The sequence below is a fragment of the Manis pentadactyla genome, chromosome 7 (genome assembly GCF_030020395.1).
Source record: "Manis pentadactyla isolate mManPen7 chromosome 7, mManPen7.hap1, whole genome shotgun sequence".
NCBI lineage: Eukaryota > Metazoa > Chordata > Mammalia > Pholidota > Manidae > Manis > Manis pentadactyla.
The window spans coordinates 134,838,294-134,854,798 of record NC_080025.1 but is presented as its reverse complement, the minus strand read 5'-3'; the positions used below and the strand labels follow the sequence as shown (position 1 = coordinate 134,854,798).

Genomic DNA, 16,505 nt, shown 5'->3' with positions numbered 1-16,505 from the left:
TCACTTATTTGTGGAATCTAAAAACAAAACAAAACAAACAAAACAGCAATAGACTCAGACTGGTGCTAGTGGTTACCATGGGGGAGGGTTTGGGTGGGTGAGTAAAATAGGTGAAGGGGATAAAGAGGCACAAATTCTCAACCATAATATGAATTAGTCACGGGAATGAAAGTACAGCATAGAGAATATAGTCAATAGTTCTGTAATATCTTTCTAGGTTAGTAACTGCACTAGTTGGGGTGAGCATTTAATAATGTATATAACTGTTGAATCACTATGTTGTATACTTGAAACCAGTATAATATTGTATATCAACTATACTTCAATTTTTTAAAATATCAGAAAAAGAGCAGACAAATGCACGCTAAGTTGTTTCTGTTTTTACAGAATCTCTTATATCTTTTCAAAGCAGAAATTATTCAGTAGAGAAGGATGTTACCATATTAATAAATTCTTGGGGAAGAAGCAACACCTCCAGTTGTAGTCTTATTTACCCAGCAGCTCACAGGTTTTACAGGTTGAATGAAGCTCATTCACATGAGCTTTAACTCAAATAGCTAAGTGATGCGTTGGGAACCCTTATGACTGGACTCATTTTCTGACTGCTTAGGAGACAGTTATTCTACAAAAGGGGACCACCTAACCAAAGTGAGCAAATGACGGCTTAGCAAAAGAGGATGTGTGGAATCCTTTTTGGTAACTACCCACACGTGTCCTTTGGAATGTGTGAAACACAGGTTTCGAGCCACCGTCTACCCCTGCCCAGAGCCTGCGGCGGAGCGCACACAGATGCTGGCTGATGTCAACGTGAAGCTGGAAGATTTAATCACTGTGAGTGAGGAGTTCGGGCGCAGGACCTGAGTGGGGACTGCAGATGGGCTCCTCTGCCGCTTCCATATAAGTCCTGTTTCCCAGGGCCCTGGTTCCAAGGCTGGGGAGAATGTTTGCTATGTTCTTCCAGCTATTGCTGCAAAGATTTCAAAATTAGGAAACTGTTCGTTAAGCTAGAGGTGATAATTCTGCATGAGTAATTCTTTGCCTGGGCTTAGAATTGACCACAGACCTAGTCAGCCTTTGAGCGGCTGCCCCAATCTGATAAAAGGAGTTCTTTATTGTCAGCCTGGCGTAGGCCACTCTGCGATACAATTAACTAGCCAATTAAGTTGAATAACCAGTCTGACTGATTCTTTTTCCATTGGATTGCCCGGTTGTTTGAGCCAACCGATTACTTCTGTAAAAACACCAAGTCTTGTTTCACCCTGTGAACACACCCCGAATTCATATCCTCTTGTAAACTCAGTCATCACCCAGGCTGGCACTCAGTGCTTACATGATTAGGACACTTTCTTCAGTAAGCTTGGAAAGTGATCACTAAAAGCAGCTGGGCCTGCGTCAGACTGTATGTTGTAGATCAGCCCTGTCCAGTAGACCTGTGGTGGCAGAAATGGTATATGATCCAGCAGTCCAGTGCCATGGGCGTTCTGAGTCACATGTAACCACTGAGCACTTGAAACATGGCTAGTGCAGCTGAAGAACTGAACTTTAATTTTAATTTTAATTAAATGTGAGTGTTCGGAGCTGCACGTGACTGCTCAGCTCTAGATGCTCATGAGTGTCTTTAGCAGTTTGTGGGTGTGCATATGTTCTAAAACTCTTAGGCTAACAGACATTTTGATCTCCCCAGAAGAATCTGTGTTTAATTTCTTTAATCCTCTCTGTTCCCTCTTTGTCAAGGAAACTTATGCTATGTCTAGAATGACTTGGGCAGCCCCATATAAAGGTTACTGAAAAGAGTTACTCAGTTTTATAAAGATTAATTCCATTAAATAAATTCTATGTGGGCTAAATTGTCCATTCCTTCCTTCCTTCATTAATTCACTTGTCGTTTATTAGAGAGATTACATATGTAAAGCGTTTTGATAGGTGTGTTTCCTATGGCTGCGGTAACAAATGGTCACCAGCAGGGGACGTAAAACCTCAGAAGTTTATTCCCACAGTTCTGGAAGCTGGAAGTCTGAAATCAGAGTGTTGGCAGAGCCCTGCTTCCTCTGAAGGCGCTGGGAAAGGATCCTATCTTGCCTGTCACGCTATGGTGTGGATGTTTGTGTCCCCACCAAACTCATGTTGAAAACCTCCCAGCCAAGGTGATGGTATTTGGCAGCGGGGCCTTCGGGAGGTGATGAGCACTGGAATGAGATGAGTGCCCTTAGAAAGGAGGCCCCGGAGAGCTCGCTTGCCCTTTGGCCAGGTGAGGATAGAATTTGAAGCCTGCAACCCAGAAGAGGGCTTTCAACTCAGCCATGCTGGCAGCCTGATTCAGACTTCCAGCCTATAGATCTGTGAGAAATCAGTTTCTGTTGTTCATAAGCCCCCAGCCCGTGGCCTTTTATCAGAGCAGCGTGAACAGACTGAGGCAGCTCCCGAGCCTCCAGGGTGCGCAGGCTATCCGGGTGTCCTCGGTTTGTAGGTACAGCGCTGCAGTCTGCCTCCCTCGCACGGAGTGCACTGCCCCGCGTGCCGACATCACAGGCTCTCAGAAGGACTGGTCATGTCGGGCTGGGGCGACATGCTCCAGCGGGACCTGTCTTCCTACTCAGTGACATCTGAAAGACCCTATTTCTAAAGAAGATCATGTTCTCAGCTACCAGGGGTCAGGGCTTCAACACATCTTCGGGAGGGACACAATTTCACACATAACAATAGTGCTATAAGGAATTTGGAAGAAAAGGAAGATACAATCTTTGCCTAAAGGTTTTAACCTTTAGTAGGGGAGATAAACTGCTCAGGAGAAGGAAAGGCCCATGGGGCAGCTGCAGCCAGAGGGCGGAGCCCAGAGCAGAGGAGCAGGCATGGCTGGCGGGCCTCCATCTTTGCCGTGGTTGTTCATTGTTTTTCTGTGTGGTGTTTTTTGCCCAGGTCATAACTCAAACAGAGTCTCACCGCCAGCGGCTCCTGCAAGAGGCAGCTGCCAACTGGCACTCCTGGGTCATCAAAGTGCAGAAGATGAAGGCCATCTACCACATCCTAAACATGTGCAACATTGACGTCACCCAACAGTGTGTCATTGCCGAAATCTGGTTCCCGGTGGCAGATGCCGGGCGCATCAAGAGGGCACTGCAGCAAGGCATGGTGAGCGGCCGGTGGGGCAGCCTCATGGCCCCTCCGCCAGGCACTCGGAGGGCAGCAGCCCCCTAAGTCGCAGGAACCTCACAAGTGACTTGCTGCTAGGATTGCCTCCTCCACCATTGGATCTTCAGTTCTAACCAGTGTTAGGGCACCTGGCAGAAACTCCTTTTCTTCTCAGTGTTTGACAAATATTCATTGTTTCTTCCTCTTCAGAGAGTATATATTGAGCACTAATGTGTCAGTCACTCTGCTAGTTGTGACTGTAGCTACCACAGTCGTGTGACTGTAGGTATCATCCTTGGCCTCGCGAAGATCACAGTCTAGCTGGAAAGACAAAGAGCCGGGCGTATTTAGGGCCAGAGTGAGTAGATTGCTCACTGCATGCCAGCAGCTGTGCTTAACTCTTTTGTACCTTACTTAACCTACTGCTCTCATCATTCATCTCTCCAGATGGTCACTGTGCACCGGCACCTGACCTGGGGCTGTCCTCGCAGAACAAAGTCCCGTTCTGAGACTTTCTAGAAAGGGAGACAGAAAGAAAACATATCCATAACTGATGTGGTTTAAGGCAGTGATGCACGGTGGGCAGGAAGGAAAGCAGGGGGATAGTGAAGAATGAGGGGGACAGGGGCTTCTTCTGATCACCTGGCCACCCCATTGGTGTAGAAGGGAACCTCAGACCTAAATAATACAGGATGGTCAGACACAGGACACCTGACCCTGGAAAGCCATTTATCGGTCACATCTGCTCATAGCCCTGGGCAGGCGGATACCACGTGCCACACAGGCCACAGGGAGGCTGCCCACAGGATTTGCACTTGGGGGCAGAATGAGTCAGCAGGGCTTTGGGAGGCAGGCTTTGTAGTGACAAGAGGGTGGGGAGGCTGTAGGTTCCCACGGGAGGATGGGATTAGCTTGTTTGAGTAATTTTCTGGCAGGAAGTGAAACCTATTAGGTGGAAGACTGGGCTGAGAGCAGCTAGTCTGGCTGAGAGGAGGCCTAGCTGGGTGGGGAGCCTTTCCTGCTAAGTGGGGGGCACATCTGGTGAGAGTAGGCAGCTAAATAAGAAATGAAAGTTGGGGGAGGATCAGGGCCATTTGGAAGAGAGGGATGAGACTAGGAAAGTAGATGGACTCTTGAGGGAGTTAAGTGTTGAGAAAGGAAGAGTGGAGGGCTTAGGATGGGGCATAACACAAGCCTGGGCAGGAGCAGAAGGAATTGTCAGAGAATCAGGAGGAGCGCTACTCCCTGGACACCTCTTCCTGCGAGATAAATGAAACAAGTATTAACTTTTACAGATGAGATTGTGAGCCTCAGAGAGAGTTTGCAGACAGGGCTGGGTCCCAAGTTCACCCAGGAAGTGGTGACAAGGAGGTGGACTGAGACCCACGTGCTGATACCCAGCCCAGATCTTTCTTTCTTACATCTTGGTCATGTGTTCTTTCTGCAGGAATTAAGTGGCTCCTCCATGGTCCCCATCATGACCTCAGTGCAATCTAAAACAGATCCTCCCACCTTTAACAGGACGAATAAATTCACAGCTGGCTTCCAGAATATTGTGGATGCATATGGCATAGGCAGTTACCGGGAGATAAACCCAGGTAAAGGATCTAATGCATTGTACAGCTGGGCAGCTTGAAAATGAGATTGGGTAAAATTTACCCCTGAGGTGGCCTAGGAGGTGATTTATTTAAAACTGTGACATTATGGAAATCTTATTTGGTTTCCTAATGCCCTGCAGTGTCTTCTGTATATGGGTCCTGTGAGTAACTCCTGGAGGTGTGTGGTGTATGTGAATGGCTGAGAAACAGGCCAAAGGTGGTGGGGAAAAGAGCCCAGAAAGCACTTAGAACACTGGCTTTAAATCTCATTGAACTTTGTGATCTTGGTCAAGCCACTTAGCCCCCAAACTCAGCTTATCTGTAAAGTGGGGAGCAATGACGGCTTACCCATGGATGAGCTGAAATCTGCAGGAGCTAAGCAAGTGCCTGGGGGCAGGCACAGTGAGAGAAGCGAGAACCGGAAAGACCCCAGGGACCGGGTTGTGGATCACAGAGCGCGGTGGGCACGTCTCTGATGCGCAGCCGGAGGGTGCCAAGAGGCCTCAGGCTGCTGAGGGTCGGTCTCGCCTCTGCAGCTCCCTATACCATCATCACCTTCCCCTTCCTGTTTGCCGTGATGTTTGGAGACTGTGGTCATGGAATTGTGATGCTACTGGCCGCGCTTTGGATGGTCCTGAATGAGAGACGCTTGCTCTCCCAGAAGACAGACAATGAGGTAGGTGTCCGTCAAAGGTTTCCCCTCATTTCCTCGAGGTTGAGAAGTTGAATATTAAAAATGTGTATGTCTTCACCATAGACATAAGATATTTTTGTGAAAAGTAATGGAAAGACAGAATGTAAAAAAGTGCCAAAATTCTACCTAAAAACTGGCAGAAGGATGGTGCAGTTCATTTCAGCATTTTTGTATTTTGTTCATTGCTTGGCAAAGCATCGATCTTTTACTTTTTTTCCTTATAATATTTTTTTCTTTGATTATTAAAGTATTGTGTGTTTATTGTAAAATGTGGGAAAATGCAACAATCTAACTCCCTACAGAAAAATTACACTTAATGTTTTTGTGTATCTCCATTTTTTTCTGTACTTACATATAAATATATAGTTTTCAAAAATTGGGATCAAGTAGTGAATATTAATTCATACCCTCTTTTTTTTTTCCACTTAAAATATGACAAGTATTTTTCCATGGCAGAATCCTTCTCCCATGATCAGCTCATGATCAGCTTTCTTATGAAACACTGAGAAATCGTGACTATCCTGTCTTCCTTTACACTCCAGGTTTCTACCCCTTCCGTGAAGTCCCTTTGTTTGAAACAATCTATATTGTTTCAAAGTTAATCTATTAGTGTCACTTTATGTCCTTTGCAATACAGTTTATAAGTTGGAAACAGGCCTTTAGCTATGTTCTGAATTTTAAGAATTTCTGTAATCTTTTATTACAAATTAACTAGACCTTGTTCTGTGATGTCATAGTGAGTTAACCATGAGCAGAGTTAAATGTTAGTGGGAAACTCAGTCTAAGACCAGTACAGTTTTCCAGGACAAGCATTTTAACAGAGGTCATTCTTTTATGATAAATATTTGAAGTCTCTTGCAGCTCTGAGAGTGATTGTTACATATCATCCAGTCTTATGGAAAGCACTTTACTCTTCTTTGTGAATGTACTTGGACAGGGACTCCATTTTTTAATAACAGGACCCAAAAGAAGTGTAGGTTTGACTTGCTGTAGAATTCAGCAGCCATATGAGGCCAGCCCTCTCAGTGCTTGTCTTGCCACGACTGTTCCCATGGGGCGGGAGATGTCCTACAGTAAACTTTCCCCAGGGGTCTGGCTCAGACCCTGCTGACGATCGTCGTGTCTGTCTTCTGAGGCCAGATCTGGAACACCTTCTTCCACGGTCGCTACCTGATCCTCCTTATGGGCACCTTCTCCATCTACACGGGCTTGATTTACAACGACTGCTTCTCCAAGTCTTTCAACATCTTCGGCTCTTCTTGGAGTGTCCAGCCCATGTTCAGGAATGGCACATGGAAGTAAGTTTGCAGACAGAGCTGGGTCACTCAGTGGCCATCCAGGCCACCTGGGTGGTAGTTTCCATGGCCAGGGGAGGCTCTATTCACTTTATGTACTGATTATAAGACCTTGTGCCATTCCTCAGTACCTGTGCTGATAACTGTAGCACACGGAAATAGTTTCTAACACTTCGGCTCAATTAGTTATTTATCATGAAGTGCCTGCCATGTGCAGGTGCTCTTGGGACCAGTGGTGGAGCCGGCTGGGCTGAGCATCGTGGGGCAGCCACAGCAGCAGGGCTCCCCAGAGAAGAGGAGGAAGGTGTTGCTCTAAGAAAGGCTGATGTGGTGTTGAGCCATATAAATGGTTAGTGTCCAGTGTTGAAGGTCAGGCTCTCCAGAAAGGCAAGTTCAGAGCAGCTTGATTCAACTGGAGGCAAAGGAGGAGGTGGTCAGGGCTGCAGTGCTCATTGGGTGTTACTGCCCGTGGGTGATGGGGTGAGGACGGCGGCAGGGAGGGTGGTGTGGGTGGGCTGGGGCCGTGAGGAGGGCTGTCAGATGCAGAGGAGGCACCTGGGAGCTCTCTGCATCCCACCGACCACACTCCCCCACGGTGATGGTATCCAGTCAGTCAGTCATCAGAATGGCAACATGCGCCCCAGGAATGGAGACTTTCGTGGGGAGGGAGAAAGATTTTAAGAGTTTGGGAGGTGGGGCAGCCTGCTAATTTGGAGGAGAACAGGGGGCAGAGGAGGAGGGGGATGATGAGGAAACAAGATAGAAACGGCGGCTGCCCTGGGACCTCGGGGGCTCTCGGGCTGCTGAGGGCACCGGCAATCGTCCCCGATGTCTCTCTGCCCACCTTCCTCGAGGCACCTTGAGATTTCTCCCTCATTCTGGAACTTCCAGTTGGAAGTGTGAGCAGAGAGGACTGGAAGCAGGTGGAGGCCAAGATGTGTAAACGTTTTTGCAACCTCACCTCCCATCTTGTCTCTCTCAAGCACGGGAGGACTCTAAAATTTCTACTTCAGGCCCTCACCAGAATCCGCACTAAACACCCTGAGTGGGGGGGAAAGAACAAACGATCAATCTCATCCCAAAATGTTCCCATTAGAAAAGACTCAATCCAGCGTTCCTTCCCGCTTGGAGTTTCCCCAAGGGCATTCAAGGGCCTGACGCTGACGGAAGGCACAGGGCAGCGATGGTGAGAGTGCTACCACAGAGCGCCAGCGCACCCCATCTCTGCTGGATCCCAGGTCCTTGTAGTAGAGGACAGGATGGTGAATAAGTGAGCAAATAAAAATGAAGAATAACACGTTTTCCAGAATTACAGATGGCTATGTTTACAGGGCTTTCCATTTTCGTTTTTTCTTTGAAGAGATTGCTTGAAGAGATGCCTGTAAGAAAAAAACTTTCAGAATTAAAGGCAAATTACTTAGATTTCAGACTTACACTCTTGAGCATAGCGATGGACTTTGAAACATGTTAAATCAGCATAATTTCACTGAAACATGAAATTTCATTTACCCTGGTGTTTGATTAGAAAGGTCCCTGTCAACTGGCTTGTCCCTCTGCAGAAGTGGGCCTGATTGTTGTTCTTTTGTGCACATGCAAATTACCTCTGCCTCGATTTAAGGCTCTTGGAGGCCAAGCCCCGTCTGAGAGTGGCTCAGCCACAAGCCCAAGATCGATGGCCAAAAAGCAGAACCTCCTTAGGAGGAAGGCAGAGGACAGATGCGGCCCTCCATCAGTGCAGCAAGGGACACGGCCAGCTAATGGTGGTCACCAGCCATGAGCTAGGCCTTGGGCCTGCTTTCCTTGACCACTGACTGGGGACGCTGTTACAGTGTCCTTCCTCTGTAGACTCCCGGAAACACGCCTGGCCTCCCCCAGCCTGGGTGTACTGCCTCAGTGAGGGAGATGGTGCGCCGCTGGCGATCGTGGGCGTGTCAGTCAGTGTTAGAAACGGCCTAGAGGATTTGGCCCCTGAGGGAATGGGCGAGGTCTGGTCATTTTTGTGGCTTGGACAATGTTCGTATTTGATGTGTCCATATTTTGATAATCAGATATGACTGTGGAACGGTCACAGGTGGCCTTGTCTGATGCGGGTGCTCTGTGAAATTGTTTATGTTCAGTAGCAGGCTCTGGCTTAGCTGTGGGTGCCCGGCCAGTTCCCTCTCGTCAGGGGAGGCTATTCCCTCTGTTTGACACACAAACACGTCTCTGCTAATTAATTCCAGCCATTTGCACCCAGCCATGACGTTAGGACGGGGTCTAAGTCTGGGATGGCCCGTCTAGGTCAGGTGTCTCACTGCACCCTGAGGGCCTGGCCAGCATGGTCAGGTTTCCTGACCTCCCTCCCCCATCCCTTTCCCTCCCCCACACGCAGATGCTGGAGTGGGGAGTGTATCTCTAGGCAGCCTATCAAAGTCACTGCACTCTGTTCCTTATTTCAAATACACATTCTTGGGCCCCTCCATAGATGTGTTAGTTACCTTGTTGAACAAATTTTTAAAAGCCCTCAAGTTCGTATCCCCTTGGGGCTTGCAGAGACAGTAAGAAATTCCTACCCACTGACATTCATGCTTCTGAGCAAAAATGGGACAGACTTAGAGAGAGGCAGTGGACCATGACTTTTGAGAGCTGAGTTTCACAGAGACAGGGCCCATGTGTGAAAGCCAGTTCATCCCTGCAGAACAGCTCGTGTGTGCCCCGTTTTCCTTTACTATGCCCCATTAGGCTGAGAGCCCTTTGGAAACCCAGACTGGGAACCCCTCGGGGGCCAGATGGTACTTTCCAGAGCCTTGGCACTAGGCCGATGCTTGGTACGTGGTAGGTATTCAGTACTCCTTCGTGGAGGAATTGATTGATGAGCCAGGTCGGTGAGGTGCACCAGCGGGTAGGCGTGACCAGCCTGCGTGTCCCCGACTGGCGGCGCTCTAGGGTCGTTTCCTACTTCTAGTTGACCGTGGGTCTTGTTTTCATGTTTCCCTCTCCCTCTGTAGTATGCACATCATAGAAGAAAATCCGTATTTACAGCTGGACCCAGCCATTCCAGGAGTGTACTCTGGAAATCCATACCCATTTGGGATTGATCCGGTAATAATGTCTTCTTGGGTTAAATATTTATTAAGTAAAATGTCTTGCTGAGGAGATCTCTGGGTAGAGGGGAAGTCAGTGCCAGAATCTGTCAAATCAACACACTTAGGCTGAGATAGAATAACATGTACTGGGGGTTTCTGTGACACACTGCACTGGCCACAAGTAAAATGTCCTGCCTGCACCCTTTACCCAGCCCCTGGGGCATTTTCCATACAGTTCTAACATCTGCCTCTTTTTTTCATCAGTTTATACCCCTGGTGGTTAATGAGTGCTTCTTTAAAAGGTGCTTGGTTATCTGAAAAGTATGCGTATCAGATAAGCTATTTTGCATCCTAATCAAGTTCCCTACTTTTCTTGTGGTAACACCTCCCTTTTCCTAAAACAAAACAATGGATTTTGTTTTATTTAATGCTTTATTTTACTACTTAGAATTAATACAAGTTTTTTTTAAAAAGGTGTGTTAACCTTTATTTTTTTGTTATATCTATCTCAACTTGATTTGAGCCAAGTAAAATAAAAGTGCTTCCTTGCACAGCCTGTAGATATAAAGGGACTTGGGGAAGACTCACTCACGTGCCTGTTTGTGTAAAGCCATGCTCAGTGCACATCGCCACCAGGTGGCGGCCTTGTGCTCCAAATGAGCATGAGTGGTCCAGACCCGAGCTTGGCGAATGCTGTCCGTAAATGTTTCTTCCAAGCGTTCTTTGTGGGAGAGAACTTGAGACCTCAGTTTTAGTTGCTGACAGTTGAGAGGAAACAGTACTGGCCCTAAAATTGTACTCTCCTATCTTGTGGGTCATCTGCTCTTCAGTTTCCCAGGGTATTCCAACTGTCTGCATGCCTCCCCTCCCTTATAAAAACAGAAAGCATCCCCCAGGATTTGTTTATACTTGCTACCCAGGGATACTTACATTTTAGGTTTTATCAAAAAAAAAAAGAGGAAAGTCCTTGAAAGCTGGTTTGTAAGCTACAGAGTGCTAAAAATAAATGCAAGTTTAATTTAGTGGTCTGGACGGCTTTATCTTTGGTCCAAGGAAGTTCATGATTAGTAAGCCGGCAGGAGGTGGAGTACAGAAGGGGGTGATTTAGAGTCTGGCTGACCTCCCCTTGTTTTGAATCTCATCACTTCTGTTGTCCTGTCTCTTCTCTTCACAGCCTACATCTAAGTCATCAGCAAGCACTGTGTGCCCCATTCTCCTCACGGGCAAAGAGTAGTGTATTCACAGTTGAGAACTGGGTGGTCCAGAGTTTATGCTCTACAGGCAATTTTGTCATTGCCCACCAGTTAGAAAAGAAAGCAAAATGTGATGAAGGTGGAATGTTGAAAATAACTAGTTGTTTTCCTAGTAACATTTAGATTTTTGAAATTTCCTTGTCTTTTAATTATAAAATAATATATCAGATTAAAAACCCATCTAATACAGAATATTATAAAAAAGAAAAAAAAGAGCTGTCTTTGCTGCCTCTCCTGTTGTGGCACTCCCGTTCCCCAGAGGTAATGCCTCTAACAAAACATTTCTGTGCCTGCATCTCACTTATATGCATGAATGAAGGGCTTGATCTTTATATAATATAGGTATCTATAGCTGGATTTATTGACCATGTGCAGCATCTATTCGTGAGTCATCTCACAAAATATTTGGCTATCAGAGCTGAGAGGTCTTTCCAAAGTGTTTTTAAAAAATATTTTACAATAAATGAATACAACACAATGGTTAAAGCTCACACTTTGGGATCAGATGGCCTGTGTTTAAATCTTGGCTTTTCTGTTTCCTTGCTATGTGATTTTGAGCAAGTTAACATCTCTGTGACTCTGTTTTCTCATCATAAAATGGATATAATAACTCTAACTCATACAGTTGCTCAGCAGATTAAGTGATTTTATGTGTAAAACACTCAGACCAGAAGTAAACAGAGTAAATGCTCTATTTCCTATTATATTATTTCTACCTATGTGTATAAGGAATTTAATGTAAGAGAAATTCCTTTGTCTTTACAAAGATAAATTCCTTTGTCTTTACAGGGCAATACTTACACTTATTTCATAGGGGTTTTGTTAGAATTAAATGAGATGAATACATTGAAAGAGCTTAGTATGTGCCTAGTACTTAACCATGAATGGTTTTAATTGACCAGATTTGGCTGGGTCTGTAGTGTGCCGGTAACCCTGCCCTCACCATGTTATGTGATCCCGTAGAGACTGGCCAACTGAAAAACAGGGTGGAGGTTCAGTTTGGTGCAGCTTAGATGCCAAGGCAGGTGGGGAGGGGAGGGGAGAGGAGGCCTCATCGGTGTCTGGGCACCTATTGCTGGGGTCCCTTTCCCCACCTTCCTGGCAGCCTTCTTAGTGAACGTGCAGCTGGCAGCCACTCAGGGCACTGGATAGAAAGAATCAGTGGGATGTGGTTCCTGCCCATGTGTGTGCATGGGGCAGGGGGCAAGGTGACTATGCAGAGAGGCCGGCCCAGGTGGATGCTGACCCCTTACCGGGAGCAGAGGAGTTGGAGGAGGAAGTCATGGGGGGAAGATGAGGAGACCGTTGCAGCTTTGTTGCCTGTGAAATGCAGTATAACAAACCCTCAAGACATGGTGCAGGCAGTCTGAGGTGTGCCTTAAGTTCAGGAGGGGTCAGAGGTAGGAGCAAGGACTTGATGCATTTGCACAGGGGTGGGGGTGGAGACCACAGAAATGTTGGGGATTTCTGTGGGAAGAAGAATGTTGGTGCCCGGGGTCATTAACTGGTGTGAGACCCTGACCAGCCCTCTAGCCACACTGGGCGCTTGCTCAGTGGTTCAGTCTAGTTTGGGTAGGGCAGAGACACCTGTCCCTCACTTTGCAAGCCTGGCAGCTCTGTTGAGACAGGCACCATGCAGAAGGCAGGACTATGTCTTAGTAGTCATAGAAGACCCTGTCTTACCCATGGACCTAATACATATTGGTTACAGGAATAGCTTCTTGAAAAGGGCCTGGAAAAATGCTTTGTCACGTGAAGTGCTATAGAAATTTAAGGCAAAAGGGGTATTATTATTATTAAGAAAGGATTGGTTAAATTCATGGGCCATAGACCATTAATAAGGGAACTGAGGCAAGTTTGAGGTCTCTCCACAATGTTTCAGAACGTCTTTTCACTTAGAACAGGGGGAAAATCGTGTAGGATTTTTTTCTTGCAGTCACCTGGTGTTTTACTAATGGCACTAATGGTTCTGCTATGTTTATCATTAGAGTGGCATTTATAAGGGGCGTGGTCTTTTCCTTTTCTGAGCCTAAAATGCATGCATTGGACTGGACGGAGATTTGAAATTCCGTTCCCAGAGCGACCTTGTCAGGAAATCCTACTACAGCCCCAACTCCAGCAGAACTTCTAGACTCCAGTCTCATGTATTTCTTGTCATGTTTCCCATCCAGATTTGGAACATGGCTTCAAACAAACTGACATTCTTGAACTCCTATAAAATGAAGATGTCGGTCATCCTGGGAATCGTCCAGATGGTCTTTGGCGTCATTCTCAGCCTTTTCAATCACATGTAAGTTTCACGATTCACTTTCTGCCCATGGGTCCGACCATGTCAACATTGGGCAGGACGGCCACCGGTTTGGTCCTGTGTCCCTCTGTGCAAGATTTCCCTCCTGGGGGGGCATGCTGTCCTGGATCACGTGGCTTGAGCCAGGACAAGCCGGTGTGCCAGAAATGGCACCTTTATTTCTCCTGAGCTGAGTCACTCAAAGTGAGTGTACTTTTCACAACAGAAGTATTTGAAGGTTCAGAAAAACATGGAACCCTGTGTTCCCCCAAGCCTGAGAGGCCTCTGTTGGTGGCCTAACCAGGCTTAGCTCCCACCAGCAGGCAAATGGGGTATAAGTGCATTTTGGCCAAAGTGCTCTCAGATTCTAATTCCATTTGGGGTACCTTCTTCCCACTGGCAGCTGCCTCTCTCTCACTTGGGCTGTTAATGTTGTCCTATCTATTCCTTTCCTTCCAAGACCCATCTGTGGAAAGTTCTCCAACTTACTTATGCTGAAGGTAGGACTGTTTGAGAACAGCTGTAAATGTGCCTGCTCAGAGGTACCTTGTGTGGACACGGCAGCTTTTCCCCACAGTGCGTTGTGTTGCTGGAACCCCACCTGGCGTGTAGTTTAGGAGCATGTGAGGGCAGCATGGTGCCACAGAAACGGTATAAGGTTTGGAATCAGAAGTTTAAGTCCCGATTCCAACTCTTACTAGCTATGTGACCATAGGCCTGTTGCTTAATGTCACTGAGATTGTTTTCTTCTATGGAATGGGAATAGGGTAGTCAGAATGGGTTAGGTTATTGTGTAGTAACAAAAGCCCCGCATATCAGTGGCTTAGGACCACGACACATATGTACCACGGGCCCACTGGGAACTCTGTTCCTGCCATCCTCACACTGGGTGGCACCTGGGCGGATGGGCAGCCACCATCTGGAGCACTGCCAGTTGCCATGGCAGAAGGAGATGGTCAATTCCTCATCGACTCTTAAGCTTCCTTGGGAATGCATGCCCCTTCTGTTCCCATTTCACTGACAGAGCCAGTCACATGGTGACCTCTGACCTGAAAGCCCATTGAAATGTAATTCTGCTTGGAAAACGCATATATTTAATGAATTGAGTAATGCCAAGTCCCTCGGTCCTACTGCCTGCAGGTGCCCTGAGAAGTCAGTGGGAGGCGATCCCCAAAGTGCCCCCCTGGCCTGGACCCTGACTGTGTCGCATGTTAGGCCGGCCTCAGCTCCCCCCAGGGAGCCTGCTTTACTGTGGATCTCTCTTTACCCTCAGGTCACTCCTGTGCTTAACAAAGGGAGTGGGGGGCCCTTTCTGGCTTTTCAACTTGAGGACCCCTGACTTGGCCTTGTGGGGCCCTCCCTGTGCCCGAGAGCAGGACTTGGCAAACTTTGTGAAGAGCCACATAGTAAATATTTCAGGCTTTGCAGGCCAGAAGTCTCTGCCACAGCCACTCAATTCCTGTGGAAGCTGCCATGGACGGTACATAAACAGATGGGTGTGTGTGTGCCAATAAAACTTCACGAACACTGAAATTTGAATTTTATGTAATATTCATGTGTCATAAAACATTATCCTTTTGATTTTTTTTCACCAACCATTTAAAAATGTAAAATCTATTTTAAACTTGCAGGCTGCGCAGAAATAGGTGATAGGCTCAATTTTGCCCAACGGCCATAGTTTACTGACCCCCGTCTAAGGACGTTTTCAGGAGAAAAGCTTCCAAGCCGCCTTTAAATATCTTTGTGCCTTTGATATGCACGAAACAGTGGCCAAATCACCAACTCTCCACGTGGCCATGACCCTTGCTTCAGACTTTTCCTTCTCAACCCTGGTTTTCTCTCAATCTTTTGTGCAAAGTGCTTTCCTTTCTCTTTTCCATCCACACATGATTGCCACTTGCCAGAAGAGCAGATGCAGTTCAAAGATGTTCAAAACGTTCCAAAAAGGAACATTTTGTGCGTTGGGGAAAATAAATAGCCACTGAATATTTCCTCAGTGTTCTGTCTTGTACATGTGTGTGTTTCCCACCCCCAGATACTTCAGAAAAACTCTCAACATCGTTCTGCAGTTTATCCCTGAGATGATTTTTATCCTGTGTCTGTTTGGATACTTGGTTTTCATGATCATTTTCAAATGGTGCCACTTCGATGTCCGCGTGTCCAAGTGCGCCCCGAGCATCCTCATCCACTTCATCAACATGTTTCTGTTTAACTATAGCGACCCTTCCAACGCACCCCTGTACGAACATCAGGTATTTATGGGCCTTTTTTTCCTTCTTTTATGTGCTAAGATTATGTCAGAACCCTCTTATACTCTTGAGTGTTGTAGAGACTAGTTATTTGCAAGACTGACCATCTTGGCACCAGTCAAGGGTGCTATCTCTACATTTCAGGGGCTTGTGTTACATGGCTGTATGGGTGCTGAGAACACTGCACTGAGTGCATGGTGGGGCTCCAGCTGTTCCTCTCAGGGCCATACGTGAGCGGGGTTACTGCTGTAGGGTTGAAAACTGGGCTGTCGTCGTCTGTGAAGAAAGAAAAAAAAATCTGGCTGAAAACTGTAAATGCTCTGAAGAGCACCTTAAAATCGAATGATCTTTTATTCTAAAAATAAGCTGTAACTAAAGTTTACAAGAAAGAAAATTGAAATAGAGTCAAGAAGAGGGGTCCCTCCATTCACATGGGTAGTGGGTTTCCAGAGAACTATGGACCAAACTCGTGCTCTCCTGCAGGTTTCCATGGCTTGTTGGAAATGCTTTTTTTTTCCCTTTTACTCTCTTCTTCCACAGGCAGTACCTCCCAACTGGACTTCATTGCCATTTTGACTTCTTCCATCTCGAGCAGTTCAGCTTAGCAATTCAGCCACATTATCAACTTAATATTTTATTTTTAAAAAGTGTAAGTGTCTCATAGGAGCTGCATGTAAAAATAACTGATGAGTAATTTTTGGTAACACAAATAGTTCTCCTCTGGCTCCCTGCAGCGATTAACCTAATAATATTGCTTGAAGGTAGATTTTCGCTAAAGGAGGGCCCGCTTATGTAGGTTCTCATTCCTCTGGCTCAAGCTCTCGGGCTGGTTCCCCTATGCCAAGTGGCCCCTGGGGGCGCATGTTGCCTGCCAGTGATCGCTCATTCTGGGTGTCCCAGTCGCGGCCACGCTCCTCCCATGGCCACGCATGTCC

The 16,505-nt window shown here is 46.7% G+C and overlaps 1 protein-coding gene across 3 annotated transcripts in view; it reads left to right on the top strand.

Moving 5' to 3' along the window:
• The window catches only part of ATP6V0A4 (ATPase H+ transporting V0 subunit a4), a 78,374-nt gene that overhangs the window by 33,369 nt on the left and 28,500 nt on the right, over nt 1–16,505 (top strand). For all 3 annotated transcript variants that reach the window (XM_036905506.2, XM_036905507.2, XM_057504801.1), the window contains exons 9-16: nt 738–831; nt 2,917–3,129; nt 4,577–4,727; nt 5,264–5,403; nt 6,562–6,719; nt 9,704–9,797; nt 13,206–13,324; nt 15,357–15,573. In XM_036905506.2, the coding sequence (XP_036761401.2) occupies nt 738–831; nt 2,917–3,129; nt 4,577–4,727; nt 5,264–5,403; nt 6,562–6,719; nt 9,704–9,797; nt 13,206–13,324; nt 15,357–15,573 (1,186 nt within the window). The remainder of the gene's footprint in view (nt 1–737; nt 832–2,916; nt 3,130–4,576; nt 4,728–5,263; nt 5,404–6,561; nt 6,720–9,703; nt 9,798–13,205; nt 13,325–15,356; nt 15,574–16,505) is intronic.